The sequence below is a fragment of the Pleurodeles waltl genome, chromosome 3_2 (genome assembly GCF_031143425.1).
Source record: "Pleurodeles waltl isolate 20211129_DDA chromosome 3_2, aPleWal1.hap1.20221129, whole genome shotgun sequence".
Lineage (NCBI taxonomy): Eukaryota > Metazoa > Chordata > Amphibia > Caudata > Salamandridae > Pleurodeles > Pleurodeles waltl.
In genome coordinates, this window is record NC_090441.1 from 174568759 (window position 1) to 174588895 (window position 20137).

The following is a 20137-nucleotide window of genomic DNA, read 5'->3' on the forward strand; positions in this document are numbered from 1 at the left end:
TTAAATGTCAGAAGTGGACTGCTGCATCCATTCACATCCAATACAGTGACAATGTAAAAATGACTGCAGGTTTTAACTACAAATTTAAACTGTCAAAATAATCCAGTTTGAGAGGCCTAAACCTTCCTTTTAAATATTAAGTCACTCCTAAATAGGGCTTGTTGCCCATAAAGGATAGTATTTAAAAGTGTAATAAGCCCTAAACGTTATATTCACTGTAGCAAGGTTGGATACTCCATATGAGAGCGTTGGGATACAACTTTAAGTTTAATAAATGTTATCTCAGCCTGGGAAAGGGCTACAAATGTAAAATTTAGGCTTTTAGGAATATTTATTACAAGCACAATAAACCAATGAAGTTGGATCTGTGATAAATATTTTGGAAAGATGAAGTGCCTGAAGTTAAATCTGCGTTTTGCCCCCTTGCTGGGTTTTTTTCATATGACATTTGGAGCACACTTCAGAGGAGGGAAACGATGCCACAACAATTGTTTATCCACTGTCTGGAAGAACAAAGCTGAGGTTTCAGCAGCCAGTCATCTGCCTGAGTTTAGGGGTAGGGGTGTGTGTGTAGGGACTGCCGAAATCTGGATTCTGGTGTTGGATATTGGGGTACATTAGAGTTTACCATAGTACACACCCCCAGCCCTCTGGGCCCATGTTTACTGTGGCCGAAAACTTCAGCCCTCTTGAGAATGCAGCCATCTTGAAAATGCAGGAAATGGGTAGGGCTAGCCCCAGGAACATTTACCCCCCATTGGTTAGGGCATCCTCGGGGGTCATTCCCGCCCACAGGCCTAGCATAAATGTGGCATAGCCAGGCACCCAGTCCAGTACGCTCCTGGATATGTGGAAGATCAGAAGAAGATTGAACCTGCTGTCTACAACCTGAAGAGAGCATAGAAGATGTGTAAGGAAATGCCTCCTTGGCATGGTTACCCCCTGACTTTTTGCCTTTGCTGATGCTATGTTTTGAATTGAAAGTGTGCTGAGGCCTGCTAACCAGGCCCCAGCACCACTGTTCTTTCCCTAACCTGTACTTTTGATTCCACAATTGGCACACCCTGGCATCCAGATAAGTCCCTTGTAAGTGGTACCCCTGGTACCAAGGGCCCTGATGCCAAGGAAGGTCTAAGGGCTGCAGCATGTCTTATGCCACCCTGGAGACCCCTCACTCAGCACAAACACACTGCTTGCCAGCTTGTGTGTGCTGGTGAGAACAAAACGAGTAAGTCGACATGGCACTCCCCTCAGGGTGCCATGCCAGCCTCTCACTGCCTATGCAGGTATAGATAAGTCACCCCTCTAGTAGGCCTTACAGCCCTATGGCAGGGTGCACTATACCATAGGTGAGGGCACCAGTGCATGAGCACTGTGCCCCTACAGTGTCTAAGCAATACCTTAGACATTGTAAGTGCAGGGTAGCCATAAGAGTATATGGTCTGGGAGTCTGTTTTACACGAACTCCACAGCACCATAATGGCTACACTGAAAACTGGGAAGTTTGGTATCAAACATGCACACTGATGCCAGTGTACATTTTATTGTAAACTACACCCCAGAGGGCACCTTAGAGGTGCCCCCTGAAACCTTAACCGACTATCTGTGTAGGCTGACTGGTTCCAGCAGCCTGCCACAACCGAGACATGTTGCTGGCCCCATGGGGAGAGTGCCTTTGTCACTCTGAGGCCAGTAACAAAGCCTGCACTGGGTGGAGATGCTAACACCTCCCCCAGGCAGGAGCTGTCACACCTGGCGGTGAGCCTCAAATGCTCACCCCTTTGTGCCAGCACCGCAGGACACTCCAGCTAGTGGAGTTGCCCGCCCCTCCGGCCACGGCCCCCACTTTTGGCGGCAAGGCCGGAGAAAATAATGAGAAAAACAAGGAGGAGTCACTGACCAGTCAGGACAGCCCCTAAGGTGTCCTGAGCTGAAGTGACTCTAACTTTTAGAAATCCTCCATCTTGCAGATGGAGGATTCCCCCAATAGGATTAGGGATGTGACCCCCCTCCCCTTGGGAGGAGGCACAAAGAGGGTGTACTCACCCTCAGGGCTAGTAGCCATTGGCTACTAACCCCCCAGACCTAAACACGCCCTTAAATTTTGTATTTAAGGGCTTCCCTGAACCTAAAACTTGAGATTCCTGAAACTACAAGAAGAAGACGACTGCTGAGCTGAAAAACCCCTGAAGAGGAAGAACAGAAGACACCAACTGCTTTGGCCCCAGACTTACCGGCCTGTCTCCTGCCTTCCAAAGAAACCTGCTCCAGCGACGCTTTCCAAGGGACCAGCGACCTCTGAATCCTCGGAGGACTGCCCTGCTTCAAGAAAGACAAGAAACTCCCGAGGACAGCGGCACTGCTCCACAAGAACTGCAACTTTGTTTCAAGGAGCAGATTTAAAGACCCCTGCAACTCCTCGCAAGAAGCGTGAGACTTGCAACACTGCACCCAGCGACCCCGACTCGACTGGTGGAGAACCAACACCTCAGGGAGGACCCTCCGGCGACTCCAAGACTGTGAGTAACCAAAGTTGTCCCCCCTGAGCCCCCACAGCGATGCCTGCAGAGGGAATCCCGAGGCTCCCCCTGACCGCGACTGCCTGAACTCCATTTCCCGACGGCTGGAAAAGACCCTGCACCCGCAGCCCCCAGCACCTAAAGGAACGGAATTCCTGTGCAGGAGTGACCCCCAGGAGGCCCTCTCCCTTGCCCAGGTGGTGGCTACCCCGAGGAGCCCCCCCCCCCCCCCCCCCTTGCCTGCCTGCATCGCTGAAGAGACCCCTTGGTCTCTCATAGGAAACCATTGAAAACCCGACGCGTGTTTGCACACTGCACCCGGCCGCCCCCACGCTGCTGAGGGTGTACTTTTTGTGCTGACTTGTGTCCCCCCCGGTGCCCTACAAAACCCCCCTGGTCTGCCCTCCGAAGACGCGTGTACTTACCTGCTGGCAGACTGGAACCGGGTGTGAGAAGGTAGCCTCTTTCTAGCCTTGTTACCCCCACTTTTGGCCTGTTTGTGAGTGTATGTCAGGGTGTTTGTCACTGTTTTCACTGTCTCACTGGGATCCTGATAGCCAGGCCTCAGTGCTCATAGTGAAAACACCATGTTTTCAGTATGGTTGTTATGTGTCACTGGGATCCTGCTAGTCAGGACCCCAGTGCTCATAGGTTTGTGGCCTATATGTATGTGTCACTGGGACCCTGTCACACAGGGCCCCAGTGCTCATAGGTGTGCATGTATATGTTCCCTGTGTGGTGCCTAACTGTCTCACTGAGGCTCTGCTAATCAGAACCTCCGTGGTTATGCTCTCTCATTTCTTTCCAAATTGTCACTGACAGGCTAGTGACCATTTTTACCAATTTACATTGGCTTACTGGAACACCCTTATAATTCCCTAGTATATGGTACTGAGGTACCCAGGGTATTGGGGTTCCAGGAGATCCCTATGGGCTGCAGCATTTCTTTTGCCACCCATAGGGAGCTCTGACAATTCTTACACAGGCCTGCCACTGCAGCCTGAGTGAAATAACGTCCACGTTATTTCACAGCCATTTTACACTGCACTTAAGTAACTTATAAGTCACCTATATGTCTAACCTTTACCTGGTAAAGGTTAGGTGCAAAGTTACTTAGTGTGAGGGCACCCTGGCACTAGCCAAGGTACCCCCACATTGTTCAGAGCCAATTCACTGAACTTTGTGAGTGCGGGGACACCATTACACGCGTGCACTACATATAGGTCACTACCTATATGTAGCTTCACCATGGTAACTCCGAATATGGCCATGTAACATGTCTATGATCATGGAATTGCCCCCTCTATGCCATCCTGGCATTGTTGGTACAATTCCATGATCCCAGTGGTCTGTAGCACAGACCCTGGTACTGCCAGACTGCCCTTCCTGGGGTTTCACTGCAGCTGCTGCTGCTGCCAACCCCTCAGACAGGCAGCTGCCCTCCTGGGGTCCAGCCAGGCCTGGCCCAGGATGGCAGAACAAAGAACTTCCTCTGAGAGAGGGTGTGACACCCTCTCCCTTTGGAAAATGGTGTGAAGGCAGGGGAGGAGTAGCCTCCCCCAGCCTCTGGAAATGCTTTGTTGGGCACAGATGTGCCCAATTCTGCATAAGCCAGTCTACACCGGTTCAGGGACCCCTTAGCCCCTGCTCTGGCGCGAAACTGGACAAAGGAAAGGGGAGTGACCACTCCCCTGACCTGCACCTCCCCTGGGAGGTGTCCAGAGCTCCTCCAGTGTGCTCCAGACCTCTGCCATCTTGGAAACAGAGGTGCTGCTGGCACACTGGACTGCTCTGAGTGGCCAGGGCCAGCAGGTGACGTCAGAGACTCCTGCTGATAGGCTCCTTCAGGTGTTAGTAGCCTTTCCTCTCTCCTAGGTAGCCAAACCCTCTTTTCTGGCTATTTAGGGTCTCTGTCTCTGGGGAAACTTTAGATAACGAATGCATGAGCTCAGCCGAGTTCCTCTGCATCTCCCTCTTCACCTTCTGATAAGGAATCGACCGCTGACCGCGCTGGAAGCCTGCAAACCTGCAACATAGTAGCAAAGACGACTACTGCAACTCTGTAACGCTGATCCTGCCGCCTTCTCGACTGTTTTCCTGCTTGTGCATGCTGTGGGGGTAGTCTGCCTCCTCTCTGCACCAGAAGCTCCGAAGAAATCTCCCGTGGGTCGACGGAATCTTCCCCCTGCAACCGCAGGCACCAAAAAGCTGCATTACCGGTCCCTTGGGTCTCCTCTCAGCACGACGAGCGAGGTCCCTCGAATCCAGCGACACCGTCCAAGTGACCCCCACAGTCCAGTGACTCTTCAGCCCAAGTTTGGTGGAGGTAAGTCCTTGCCTCACCTCGCTGGGCTGCATTGCTGGGAACCGCGACTTTGCAAGCTACTCCGGCCCCTGTGCACTTCCGGCGGAAATCCTTCGTGCACAGCCAAGCCTGGGTCCACGGCACTCTAACCTGCATTGCACGACTTTCTAAGTTGGTCTCCGGCGACGTGGGACTCCTTTGTGCAACTTCGGCAAGCACCGTTTCACGCATCCTCGTAGTGCCTGTTTCTGGCACTTCTCCGGGTGCTACCTGCTTCAGTGAGGGCTCTTTGTCTTGCTCGACGTCCCCTCTCTCTGCAGGTCCAATTTGCGACCTCCTGGTCCCTCCTGGGCCCCAGCAGCGTCCAAAAACGCCAAACGCACGATTTGCATGTAGCAAGGCTTGTTGGCGTCCATCCGGCGGGAAAACACTTCTGCACGACTCTCCAAGGCGTGGGGGATCCATCCTCCAAAGGGGAAGTCTCTAGCCCTTGTCGTTCCTGCAGTATTCACAGTTCTTCAGCCTAGTAAGAGCTTCTTTGCACCAACCGCTGGCATTTCTTGGGCATCTGCCCATCTCCGAGCTGCTTGTGACTTTTGGACTTGGTCCCCTTGTTCCACAGGTACCCTCAGTCAGGAATCCATCGTTGTTGCATTGCTGATTTGTGTTTTCCTTGCATTTTTCCTCTAACACGACTATTTTGTCCTTAGGGGAACTTTAGTGCACTTTGCACTCACTTTTCAGGGTCTTGGGGAGGGTTATTTTTCTAACTCTCACTATTTTCTAATAGTCCCAGCGACCCTCTACAAGGTCACATAGGTTTGGGGTCCATTCGTGGTTCGCATTCCACTTCTGGAGTATATGGTTTGTGTTGCCCCTATCCCTATGTTTCCCCATTGCATCCTATTGTAACTATACATTGTTTGCACTGTTTTCTAAGACTATACTGCATATTTTTGCTATTGTGTATATATATCTTGTGTATATTTCCTATCCTCTCACTGAGGGTACACTCTAAGATACTTTGGCATATTGTCATAAAAATAAAGTACCTTTATTTTTAGTATAACTGTGTATTGTTTTCTTATGATATTGTGCATATGACACTAAGTGGTACTGTAGTAGCTTCACACGTCTCCTAGTTCAGCCTAAGCTGCTCTGCTAAGCTACCATTATCTATCAGCCTAAGCTGCTAGACACCCTATACACTAATAAGGGATAACTGGGCCTGGTGCAAGGTGCAAGTACCCCTTGGTACTCACTACAAGCCAGTCCAGCCTCCTACACCGGGGCACCCCCTTCTCTCCATTGAAGCCTATGTGTTTTGGGCACCTTTTTGACCTCTGCACCTGACCGGCCCTGAGCTGCTGGTGTGGTGACTTTGGGGTTGCTCTGAACCCCCAACGGTGGGCTACCTTGGACCAAGAACTGAAACCTGTAAGTGACTTACTTACCTGTGAAACCTAACAATACTTTACCTCCCCCAGGAACTGTGAAAATTGCACTGTGTCCACTTTTAAAACAGCTTATTGTGTTTTATGTAAAAAGTATACATGCTAATGTAATGATTCAAAGTTCCTAAAGTACTTACCTGCAATACCTTTCAAATGAGATATTACATGTAGAATTTGAACCTGTGGTTCTTAAAATAAACTAAGAAAAGATATTTTTCTATAACAAAACCTATTGGCTGGATTTGTCTCTGAGTGTGTGTTCCTCATTTATTGCCTGTGTGTATGTACAACAAATGCTTAACACTACTCCTTTGATAAGCCTACTGCTCGACCACACTACCACAAAATAGAGCATTAGTATTATCTCTTTTTGCCACTATCTTACTTCTAAGGGGAACCCTTGGACTCTGTGCATGCTATTCCTTACTTTGAAATAGCACATACAGAGCCAACTTCCTACAAGATGGGACCTGCTCTCCCTCTTGCACTCAGGACAAAGAAGTGGACTCCAAGGATCATGAGGTTGACCTCCTGGGACACAACAAGGTACATGTGGCCTTTTCTTGCATCTTGCCGGCTGACCAATGGCACCTGTATCTGGTCTGGACCCTCCAGTGATTTTTTTTTTTTTTTTTAATTATTTTTTTTTCCCTGCCATCTGTTCTCAGAAATCTTTTGGGGCTTTATTAGTGTACTTCTGTGGTGGATTGGGACTTAAAGGCTCAAGTTAGAAGGTAACATCATTGAACAGAATGCACCTGGTTGGTATATCCATCGTGCCCTCCATCACGGTCGGCGTCCAATTGCACCTAGGTCATGGTATTTTATGACCATTTACTGTAATTGACAGTTAATTTCATTGCTTTCCCTTATTAGATTTTTGTCATTTTTGTCATTTTTGTTATTTTAATTAATAAATGTTAATATTTCTAATTCAGTTTGGGATATTTATTGTCACTGCCTAAATACTTCACTCAGTGCCTCTAGCTTTAGGTTAAGCCGTCTACCTTGTGCCATAGCTACCAGGGAGTTGAGCTCAGATTCTATTTAGTGAGTTCTGTGATTCACCCCGTTAAGGATTGTGATTATTATTTTAGGTAGTTACCTACCCCTCCTTCCCAAAAAAAATCCACTTTATTGCATATGGTTTGTATTTCTGCTGCATAATTTACTTTCCATTTACATTTTTTTTCTTTTTCTGTAGTGCATGTAAAATACTGGTGTAAATAATTGGGCAAATACCATAGACATTGGTGTAAAAATAAAACAATGAAAAGAAGTTCAAGGGGTGTGCTGGTCTTTTCCATGCATGCACTTGAGGTACGCAGTCTGTAAACTGAGGCATACTGTTTTTTTTTTTTTTTTTTTTTTTTGGGTTGGGCATCTGTTCTCTTTTCGTTACTAGATAAGTTGCAGATTGCTTATGGGAATGGAAAATTTGGCCCACTTGTCTCAGTTTTTCCTTCCCGACAAACAATACTGAAGGAGACGGAGAGTCCAATTGCTTTCTATCTTCTAATTCGGTTATAAATTTTAAATGAATATTGACTTCTCTTTTTGGCAGAGCAGGATGAGCTAACGCACTTTGTCTCTAGACAATAGTCTCTCTGGAACTGTAGCAGAGATCAACTCAGACATGCAAATACAAGAGGAAATCTTGATGTGTAATTAAAATCTGAATCTTGGATCAATTTGTAATGTATTTTTCTCCTGATGCATACAGACCTGTGTTCAGCATTCTGGATGATTGTACATGTAAAAAGCTGTCTAGAATACTTTGCAGTACATGTACGTTGCCCTCAGCCAGGCCCCCAGTGCTGTGTGCAAATGCCTCTAACCTCCTGAGCTAGTCCTTGATGTTCAGTAATACCTCCATTGAACATCACATTATTGTACAGAGACGTCGTTAGTGTGTATGAATGCTGTTTTCATTGTTTGTGCGCCTATGATCTGTGGTGTGGGCTGTAGTATTGTGTGCAGGACACTGTTGTGAGCTGCAGTAGTGTGTTAACTAGTCACCAGAAGGACACTGTAAACCTATTATAAAATATTTTCAAGATTTGATTATTCTTTGCAGATCATTTCCTTCTGAATAAATTGGTATTTCCTAGCCGGTGGTCATACCCTTCTAGCTTGTGTTCCACATGAAGCACCTTGGCTTTTGTAGGGTGTGGGATACCATCTAGTTTTTATGTAGTGTAACAATTCCAGATTTATTTGCCTCCATGTGTTTTTTATTTATTTTTATTTTTTTTCTTCATGAAGTGCACTCAATTTACGCATCAATTTTCTTGTGGCGACTTTGGTTCTTACATATTTTTTTCGATAAGGTTTCAGTAATTGTGTACTTGCTTTTTAAAGGGGCACTGGTAAAAACTGATGAGCAAGAAGTCATCAACTTTCTCCTGACCACTGAAATCATTCCACTCTGCCTTCGTATCATGGAGTCCGGAAGCGAACTTTCCAAGACGGTACGTCATTGCTGTTCTTCCTTTCTGCGCTCACGTTGTCCCTCTTTGGCTATTTATAGATAAACTGTACTGTGTGCTTAGTGTTATCACAATGGCACTTTGTGTTGTCTGAAATCGGGAGAAATAAAATGTTAGTGTGCCAACAAATGGGTGCACACCTTAGCAGTAGTGCAAGTATGCATACAAGAAGTAACGCAAGGTGTCTGTCTCTATATGTTTGCTCCTGTTACTGATCAGTGAGTCAGGGTGATCGACATGCTTAGCAGACATGAAGCACATAAACGTTCAGCCTGTTAATCCGGATCGGCTTGGGAAACGAAAGCAGAGCACTATTACTATACAGCATTGAAAAAGTGAACTTACTTGCTAAGTGCAGAGTCCCACCCCACACTGGCTGCAGTATAGTCCACCGTGCTTCCTTCCAAACCACATTACAGGCCTGTGACAGTTTTAAAATGCAAAACACTTGAACGTTCACCAAAAATGGTGACTTTTCTACATTGTGCAATTCTTCAGGGCATAGGTCATACAAAATGGTACCTTGCCCTTGTAGCACTGACGGCACACCTTTCCTGTCCCTTAAACCCTTGCATTTTGCCATTATGTCTTGTCCTTTGCTGCCGCATACCAGAAATGCCTCCCACATATCTTATGCCTTACACTTTGACGCAAGGAACACCTGAATCCCTGGCAACATGCTTTCCCGCTGTCTTCCGAGCGGTGCATGGTAATGGTTCCAGTCACACCACTGCTGAAACTGAGCACTGTTTGTTATGCCAGACCTCTTGTATGTTCTGTGCCATTTTTGCTGGCTTAGGCAAGCCTGTAATTTAAGGTACATGCTTTAATCATCTTGCAGGGTTTTCCAGAAGTAATTTACTGTTTGATTTCAACAGTGTATGGAATCTGCATTCATCCATCTGTTTTATTTTAGGTTGCCACCTTCATTCTTCAGAAGATCCTCCTTGATGATACAGGCCTTGCTTACATCTGTCAGACCTATGAGAGATTTTCTCATGTCGCCATGATTTTGGTAAGGATTATTCCATTGGGGAATTTTACTGTAATGAAGAGGCTAATTGCTTTTTTGCATTGGTGTTAAGTCTTTTTGCAAGAATGTATAGTAATACATTTGCCTTTGCTTGGTAGGGCAAAATGGTCTTGCAGCTGTCAAAGGAACCTTCTGCCCGATTGCTGAAACATGTAGTTCGATGCTACCTCCGTCTCTCTGATAACCCAAGGTATGCCTTAAAAGCAGAACAGTTTCTCCATTCTTACTAACAAGCCTCAGTGGTGTCCTGCATTTGCAGTATGTCCATACTTCCCTGCTCTTACAGTCTTAACTCCCTCTCGTCTGGGTAACTTGCATTGTGTGGTAGAATGAGGACAGTACTTGAATGTTTGAGAAGCTAGAGCATAACACATTGACAACATAATATTCTTTACTCTCTGTTTGCAGCATACAAAAGATAATTTAGATCTTTAGCGCAGTTCTGTCTTCCGCTTTTGCCTATGGATCCTAGGTTTGTTTATTTCTGGTGTTTTACTAGCCTTTTTCCAGTGCACTCTTTTTCTTTTTTTTTTTTTTCCGCTTTTTATTTCAGCCAGTGCATTCTTTGGGATATATAGCTGCTTATCCCAAAGGAATTCACATACATTTTTGAGAAATGTATACATAGTGTTGCCTACTCTATCACTATGTAGGATTCGTTTCCTCCTATGGCTTCCCTCTCATCCATCCTTTGTTCTCTCCTTCCAGTCCTCTTCCCCCCCCCCCCCCCCCACCCAAAAAAAATGCTCCTGCTGTCTGCTTGTTTCGGGTCTCCTCTGTCTTCTCCCACTTGGCCTCCCCAGTCTTCCCTCTTCCATACCTTCTTGTCCTCAGGCTTGTTCTTCAGTTCCTCTGTCTTGCACCTTTACTTTTTTTTATTTTTTATAATCTCTACTTCTGTTTTATCCTAACCTCTCTGCGACTTCTCTTCTACACTTCCTTTGTGTCTCCCCTGTGGCCTTTCTCCGGTGTCTATCACCTTTAAACTCGGACAGCTATGTGCAACGTATTGCAGGCTGTAAGGAGATGGACCTTTATGTGGTATGTGAATAACGTGTAAAGGCTCACTGGGATAAAAACTGGACTAAACAGGGCTTTGTTTTGCAATCCCAAAGTGTGCTATATATTGGTAGTGTAGTCGAGCAGCCTTAGGCTTAACACAGAGGAGTGTAAGACTTGTACAACTACACACATTAGTCAATAAATTACACACTACTCAAGAAGATCCACACCAATAGATAAGAATAGTAGGAAAAACAAGCTCTGCAAACAGTTGGAGTACAGCGACTTACAAAACCAGTCTCCAGGGGTTAAGGCAGTACCAGCAGTACACACTCAGCTGCAAGGGGGTGGTCTGATGCAAAACAAAGTTGGCTGCTCAGTGTGTTCCGATGGAGATCGGTCACTCCAAAAAAGAGGCTGCAGGCTCTGGCCAGGAAGCCAGTGTGGCTGAGCCAACAGCAGTGCTCGGGCCTCAGGATGCTCGGGCACAGATACGCACCTTTGGTCCTCTTCTCCACGGATCAGGGGCAACTGGTGCACAGGTGTAGGCAGGTGTTGGGTTTTCCTTACTTGCATGCCGAGGCTGCATGTGTCGCCAAGGAGTCCAGAAGGGGTAAAACCATGATGGACTCTGACTCTGGAGGGCTAGGGATCCATGTTGGCACCAGTGGTTCACTTCAACTTGAGTCTGAGGCGGCGGGTGCAGTGTTGACTTTCAGGTGTTGGGTTTTGGTGGTTTCAGAGGCTTCAGAGTTTCTTCTTCTGGAGTTTGCTGGAGAACAGTTCTGCTGGTCACGGGAGGTCAAGAGGCTTTATTGATGGCAGGCAGTCCTCCCGGGTTTCTGGAGACACAGCCGCAGGACAAGTCGACTTTAGTGCAGTTTTTAGATGAGATATGCAAACTGGCCAGCAGGGTTGGTACAAGGTCAGCTGCTTCTTTTCTCCTCTTCTGCTTTCATGGCTCTTTAGGGTCCTTGGTTGTCTTATGCCATCACTATCTGCTTCTCTGGTGCCAGGGACTCCCCTTTAATACTGAATTTAGGAGTGTGTAGGGTAGTAGCCAATGGGCTTCTGACCCTTTGGGTCATTACACCCCCTATATGACCACTTGAAGTGGGCATAACAGTGTACCAGAATGCCATCACAAAGATGGCTACTTATGAAAAAATGTCGCCTTGCAGTATCCCACCTAGGGATGGTACTAGCATGGGGGTGGCACACCTGTCTGACTAGCTAATTTTTCCACCTGTCCAGGTGCCACATGGGCTTTGGACAGCGTGGTTGGCTTACACTCCTGTGAGGGGAGCCAGATTCGAATTTCAAAGGAGGCAGCCCTTTTTGGCTTGCCACCTTAGGAAGGCTAATCAGCAGGTCATCCTGTGGATGTGGGTGTTACACCCTCTTCCTGGACAAGCTTTTTTCTCGGCCTGCCCCCAAAAAAAACTAGTGGGGCAGAACTGCGTCTTGGGTGGCAGGCTGGCAGCAACCAGTCAGTAAGCACACCAGAGGCTAGTAGGGCTTCAGCGGGCACCTTTAAGGTGCATGTAAAGACAAAAAAGACAAATCCTTCACTGGCATTGGTGTGGGATCATCAATACGAGATGTTTCATACCAAACATCCCTGTCTCCAGTGAAGCCAACATGTAGCTGAGGAACTCGTATTGACCAGTGTCTAACACATGCATTTAAAATGGCTTCCCTGGTCACTTACTGTGTACGAGAATTGACAGCCATTGTAGGGGCATATTTGTTCTTGCTGATATTCCCTCACATGTGATATAAAGCACCCTTCTTTAGGGCTCCAAGGCCTGCTGTAGGGATAACTTGCATATATTTTATGCAATGTTATGGGACATGACACACAGGCTGTGTGCCATGTTGCGTTTGGCAGCCTGTCGCGCTTGGTGAAGGGTCCCTTAGGGTGGCACAATTCATGCTGTAGCTCGTAGGGAACTTCTTTAGTACCTGGGGCCCTAGGTACCAGGGGTTCCATTTACTAGGGACTTACAGAGGATGTTAAAGGATTTGCCAGTTGGGGAAACAGTTTTGGAGGAAAGAACACTGGCATTGGGGACCTGGTTGGCACTAGTGCACTTCAGTTAAAGTTTCATAAAATACCAGGCAAAAAGTGGTGGGTACTACAACAAAATCCCAGTTCCCTACACAGGCTGAGCGAAAAGATCTCAAATCCCATACATCATGTTACAGCCAACGCGTTTGACATTGAAGCAGACTGACGTTAAAAACTATCTGCACTTCTATTCCTAAAGTCCTAGGATCTGCCTTTTCACAATGCAGTATATGGTCTTCTTAAAAAAACACCATAAGATAAGACATATATGGTTAACCCAGCCTCTTAACGGTCTGTTGGCATGATGAAGTCTAGCATTTTCAGCACTATTAATATATCAAGTGTTTATTTGCATCTCTTGTCAGCTGTGCCGAAAGAAAGCTTGGCACTCAGTCTTCATAATTTTCTGGTTGGGGCATGTTTGGCTATAAATACACATACTATGCAATACTCCTGCCATCTAGTGTTGGGTCTTGGATGTGTGTAAGGTTCGAGTTGTAGATACACATGCTTAGCATAATTCTGTCATTTAGTGTTGGGCTCGGCTTGCTGATAATGCGCATGGTTATTGACTCCATTTACCCCCCTGCCACCCTCCCCCCACAGTCTGGATCGGATACGAGGTTTTCTGCTCCGGCTCGATACCATAATGTTTCACTTTCTTGGTTAATACCTGCTTTCCTTTGATATTGTTCTTGATTGCGGTCCTCCTCTCGCTCTGTTTGGTTTGACAATCTCAACTTTGTGGGGGTGACTAGCATCGACTGCGGCCTGACCTGGGATTTCAGAGGGTTGCTTTTATACTCGGGCGCTGTGCCACCACGCCCCTTCTCCACTTATGTCCACTCTGTGATGGAACGTATGCTATTTTTATTCTTTCCTCAGTGTCCCATCATACTCCACCAGTTCTATACTGTCTCTCCCCACCAAACACAATGAGGCCAGCTGCAAGGCCTGCTGCTCCTTCAGATCGAAGAAGAATCTATGTGACTGTCGAGCATGATGTCTTAACGTCTTGAAGGAGCACGAACAATACACCAGACCTGTTTGGACCTTGAGGACATCTGCAAATAAATACACGCACAGGCATCGGCAGCAGACGACAGCTCCGGCTCTGAAATTGAGATTCCAGATCTGCCTCCAGCATAACCAACTGTGAGTACTTCCCCCAGTCGACCCCAGGAAACCACCACAAAGGGTTGACTGCCTGTCCCAGAGAGATCTAAAAGCATTGCTGGGTCACTGCTGCCTTTGGGCCATGGCCAGCACTACCATCCTCTTCGGACATGCTCAGCACCAGCTTGGCACTGAAAACAGCATCAGAGCAGTATACTTTGGAGCATACCACTCCCGCTTCGGGCTCTGCTTTGGAGCCGAAATCTTCTGCAATAGAACATCGGCAACCGTCTGCCCGAAACCATCAACTTCGGAGTGGAGAATTTCGGTGCCCAGCAAAATAGCCCAAGGATCGCGCACTGTGAAACCCCTACTTCAAAGACTGCAAGAAGCAAGTGATGTTAACAACACACTCTGGTTGTCAAAAGCCTGTTTCACGAATTAGGCTTTACAATCAATGCCTTAAAAATCCCACCTCTAACCTCTTCAGCTCCAACCATACCTAGTGGAAATTCTGAATTCGGAACGAGGAATGGCTTAACTAAATACTGCCAGGATGCAATTATTCCAGGCACTCCTTCCCCAATTTCAACTAGGTAATGGTGAGGACAGTCATGCATCTCCTTGGTACGATGGCTTCATGTATAGCCATAGTACCTCATGCCAGACGAAACATGCTTCTGTTGCAGGAGTATGTAGCACACCAATGGTCTCGAGCAGAGGGTCAATGTGAAGATCTAGTGTTGGTTGGCTTTCAAGCTTGCCCCTCTCTGCAGTGGTGAAACACCAACAACCTGTTAAAAGGACCACTTTTCCTAGACCCAGTTCTGCAGAGAACCATGGCAATGGATGCCTCCCTTACATGTGGTGCTGCTACAGGAGACCCATCTTACTGCGCCAGATTTAGAGAGGGTACGCTGGCGGGCATACTGGTGGGACCACAAACTCCAGATACACTAGGGCGGTTCTTATTTGGGTGGCCCCAGGGGTGCCACTGGAAGGAACACACACCCAGACTCACCCTGAAGGGAGATATATAGTGCTAGAGGGTAATCTAGATGGCGCGTCAATCTCCCTTAATGCCCCAAACTCCAACCAGGATACATTTTTGCAAACACTCACCATGGCGCTCCTGCGCAATATATTGGTCCCTTGCTATTGGGGAGGGGATTTTAATTGTGTCCCATATATAGAACAAGATGACGCTCGGCTATAACCGGGGCCCAGTCCCACAGTTCTCACTCAACACCGGTGACGATAGGTGACAAATGCTCAGCTTTCTGAAGCATGACGGGCCTACTCTCCAATATATGTCAATACTCCTTTTTGTTTGTTTATTTTTTTACTCTGAGTTGCATGACCTACACACCAGAATAGACCTTCTGCTGTAACTCAGAGGCACTAACAAAAGTTGGCAATGCAGAATACCTCTGTTATTCCCTATTAGACCACTCCCCCTTGCAACTCTGACATGGGGCCGCTGGCCCCTGTGTACACCCACAGGGAAACTTCCTACACCAGTTTTACAAGATTGGGCATTCAGAGACTCCATCAGAGATCATTTTATGGCATATTGTGAGGCAAACCCTGGTTTGGCCACTGATGCAGGGATTGAGTGGGATGCATTCAAACCAGTCCTTAGGGGCCATGTGATAGACCACTTATGGCACCAGTTTAGCATTACGGAGAGAGCTTCAAGTATTAGTCTGAAATGAGACGATACGAACAGCTCTTAGCAACAGACAAGATGGCGGATGTCTTACTAGCAAACGTTTGCATAGATTATAAAAGAGGCTCTCAACCGGCTTGGTAACTTAGACCACAAGGAATACCAAGCGAGGAAAGATTCGGAGGGGGAATAAAGCTAGCAAGCTTTTAGCTTGGCTCCTGAGAGCTGACTCTTCACAAGTCCCAGTTGCATCTATTCGAGACACCACTGGACAGTTACTCCACACACAGGAATCTATAAATACCACCTTCTGCTTGTATTATTCTAAATTACTCTCTGCCCTGGAAAATGCTGAGAGTGACCATATTGGAACATTCTTGGACAGAATTACCATTCCACGTTTGCATTCAGCTGAGCGAGATGCCATTGCAGGCTTCGGAAGTTGAAGAGGCAGTTAAACGCACTGCATGTGGTAAAACGCCTGCAACAGATGGGTGGGCAATTGAATTTTATGTTGCATACCAAACTTTACTTGGCCCCCATTTGCTTACACCAAGGGGCTTCTACCTGCATCCACGTGTGAGGCAACACTGGTGAAGCTACCCAAAACCGGGTATGGACCCCTTACTGATGGGGTCCTACCGCCCTCTCTCCCTGCTTTAATGCAGACTATAAAATACTCAGCAGGGTACTGGCAAATAGATTGGCAACCATAATTAGGAGTATGATTCATTCTGATTAAAATTGGTTTATTCCAGATAGGAACACATTTATGAACCTTAGACACCTATTCATGCTCATAAGCTGGGTGAAAACTAAGGAGGATAACACGTGGGTTGCTTCACTCGATATAGAGAGAGCATTTGACACCCTGGGCTGGCAGTACTTGATGTCCGCATTGAAGAGAATGGGCATTGGCCCCTGCTTCCTTAAATGGATCGCCCTTCTTCATAACACTCCATTGGCGCGACTGAAGGCTGGCTTCATGATATTGGCCTCTTTCCTTATAGGACAAGGGGCCTGTCAGGAATGCCCTATGTTACTGATCTTTGCACTAGCGATGGGGCACGTGTGCCTGAATGGGGAATTTGTTTTGTGCATAGCTGTCCTATTATATCTTTATATGCCGATGATGCACTCGTATATCTGTGCAACAACATTGGGGTATTAAGTCAACTGATGGCTCTCCAACACCAATTTGGCAGTGTTTGGGTTGTAGGTGAACTGGGAGAAATCCTGCTTGCTTCCCCTTGCATCTCTATCGGAAGAGCAATAGGAACAGCTTCTGTCTACTCCTCGGACATGGGCCCTTGACACCATTAAGTACTTGGGTGTTGGAATTTACCATTCAGTAAGGAATCTTCTAGGTGCAAATATTGTCAGGACCTTAACGGACATGCGGTTCTCCCTCCAGTTTTCGACATGACTCCCCCTTTCCTCAATGGGCGAGTCGCCAGCCTCAAAATTCTAGTGCTTTCTAGGCTATTGTGCGTCTTCTCAGCTATCCCAGCCCTGCTACCATGCCAAATGTTCGCCGACATGCGTTCTATGCTGTAAGGAAATGCCTCCTTGGCATGGTTACCCCCTGACTTTTTGCCTTTGCTGATGCTATGTTTTGAATTGAAAGTGTGCTGAGGCCTGCTAACCAGGCCCCAGCACCAGTGTTCTTTCCCTAACCTGTACTTTTGTATCCACAATTGGCACACCCTGGCATCCAGGTAAGTCCCTTGTAACTGGTACCCCTGGTACCAAGGGCCCTGATGCCAGGGAAGGTCTCTAAGGGCTGCAACATATCTTATGCCACCCTGGGGACCCCTCACTCAGCACAGACACACTGCTTGTTGGTATCAAACTTCTCAGCACAATAAATGCACACTGATGCCAGTGTACATTTTATTGTAAAATACACCCCAGAGGGCACCTTAGAGGTGCCCCCTGAAACTTTAACCAACTACCCGTGTAGGCTGACTGGTTCTAGCAGCCTGCCACAACCGAGACATGCTAACACCTCTTCCAGGCAGGAGCTGTAACACCTGGCGGTGAGCCTCAAAGGCTCACCCCCTTTGTTCCAGCACCGCAGGCCACTCCAGCTAGTGGAGTTGCCCGCCCCCTCCGGCCACGGCCCCACTTTTGGCAGCAAGGCCGGAGGAAATAATGAGAAAAACAAGGAGTCGTCACTGGCCAGTCAGGACAGCCCCTAAGGTGCCCTGAGCTGAAGTGACTAACTTTTAGAAATCCTCCATCTTGCAGATGGAGGATTCCCCCAATAGGGATAGGATTGTGACCCCCTCCCCTTGGGAGGAGGCACAAAGAGGGTGTACCCACCCTCAGGGCTAGTAGCCATTGGCTACTAACCCCCCAGACCTAAACACGCCCTTAAATTTAGTATTTAAGGGCTCCCCTGAACCTAAGAATTTAGATTCCTGCAACTTACAAGAAGAAGAGGACTGCTGAGCTGAAAAAGCCCTGCAGAAGAAGAAAGAAGACACCAACTGCTTTGGCCCCAGTCCTACCAGCCTGTCTCCTGCATTCCAAAGAAACCTGCTCCAGCGACGCTTTCCCAAGGACCAGCGACCCCTGAATCCTCAGAGGACTGCCCTGCTTCAAGAAAGACAAGAAACTCCCGAGGGCAGCGGCACTGCAACTTTGTTACAGAGGAGCAGATTTAAAGACCCCTGCAAATCCCCCGCAAGAAGCGTGAGACTTGCAACACTGCACCCGGCGACCCCGACTCGACTGGTGGAGAACCAACACCTCAGGGAGGACCCTCCGGCGACTCTGAGACCGTGAGTAACCAAAGTTGTCCCCCCCTGAGCCCCCACAGTGACGCCTGCAGAGGGAATCCCGAGGCTCCCCCTGACCGCGACTGCCTGATCCTAAAGTCCCGACGGCTGGAAAAGACCCTGCACCCGCAGCCCCCAGCACCTGAAGGAATGGAACTTCAGTGCAGGAGTGACCCCCAGGAGGCCCTCTCCCTTGCCTAGGTGGTGGCTACCCCGAAGAGCCCCCCCCTTGCCTGCCTGCACCGCTGAAGAGACCCCTTGGTCTCCCATTGAAATCTACAGAGAACCCGACGCTTGTTTGCACACTGCACCCGGCCTCCCCCGCGCTGCTGAGGGTGTACTTTCTGTGTGGACTTGTGTACCCCCCCCCCCCCCGGTGCCCTACAAAACCCCCCTGGTCTGCCCTCTGAAGACGCGGGTACTTACCTGCTGGCAGACTGGAACCGGGGCACCCCCTTCTCTCCATTGAAGCCTATGTGTTTTGGGCATCTCTTTGACCTCTGCACCTGACCGGCCCTGAGCTGCTGGTGTGGTAACTTTGGGGTTGCTCTGAACCCCCAACGGTGGGCTACCTTGGACCCAAAACTGAGACCTGTAAGTGATTTACTTACCTGCTAAAAATAACAATACTTTACCTCCCCCAGGAACTGTGAAAATTGCACTGTGTCCACTTTTAAAACAGCTATTTGTGTTTTATGTGAAAAGTATATATGCTACTGTAATTATTCCAAGTTCCTAAAGTACTTACCTGCAATACCTTTCAAATGAGATATTACATGTAGAATTTGAACCTGTGGTTCTTAAAATAAACTAAGAAAATATATTTTTCTATAACAAAACCTATTGGCTGGATTTGTCTCTGAGTGTGTGTTCCTCATTTATTGCCTGTGTGTATGTACAACAAATGCTTAACACTACTCCTTTGATAAGCCTACTGCTCGACCACACTACCACAAAATAGAGCATTAGTATTATCTCTTTTTGTCACTATCTTACCTCTAAGGGGAACCCGTGCATACTATTCCTTACTTTGAAATAGTGCATACAGAGACAACTTCCTACATATGCTGATAGCGTTGATATGGGGAAGGGGTAGGAAACGGGTGGCACAAATTATATGCAGTAAATGGGTGCATAAATTATATGCACCACTGGAGGGGGGGGGGGGGGGGGGGGGGGGGGGGAATTAGGCGAACCAAATTAGTCTCATTATTATGCTGCTGCCGAACCTCAATGGCCTATGGACTGGCTGCTCTTGCGCAACCAGAACGAATTAGGGGCAGGGATCGCTCCCCAACCAGGTATTGAGGTGGATGCTGAGAAACGGCCCAGACCTACCGGGAGAGGACATTAATATTTTAATGAGGGTTGCCAAAAAATGCTGGCATACCTATACACGCCCGAAACACTCCAGTTACCCATGTGCACCAGGGCTGCCCTTGTGAGTACTGCCGGTTTGTGCAGACATGCACTCTCGACTGGATGCAGCCGCCTGGGAGAGGGTGGGCATTGCAGAAAGTGGGAAATCTCTTTTCAGATCAGGTGTTGGCCACATTTGATAGCCCAGTGAAAGATTACGGTATATCACCGGGCACCTTCCTGACATGCTACAATCATGCAATATTTAAAGCAGTACTGGGATAAAACACACCTGGAACAAGCAACCTCTGCATTGTTACAAGTGCTGTTGACTGTG

At 47.6% G+C, this 20137-nt stretch overlaps 1 protein-coding gene across 1 annotated transcript in view; it reads left to right on the plus strand.

Moving 5' to 3' along the window:
• CNOT9 (CCR4-NOT transcription complex subunit 9) overlaps window positions 1–20137 on the plus strand; it is a 110721-nt gene that overhangs the window by 65616 nt on the left and 24968 nt on the right. The window contains exons 5-7 of the mRNA XM_069227108.1: window positions 8640–8749; window positions 9684–9782; window positions 9899–9990. Of these exons, the coding sequence (XP_069083209.1) occupies window positions 8640–8749; window positions 9684–9782; window positions 9899–9990 (301 nt within the window). The remainder of the gene's footprint in view (window positions 1–8639; window positions 8750–9683; window positions 9783–9898; window positions 9991–20137) is intronic.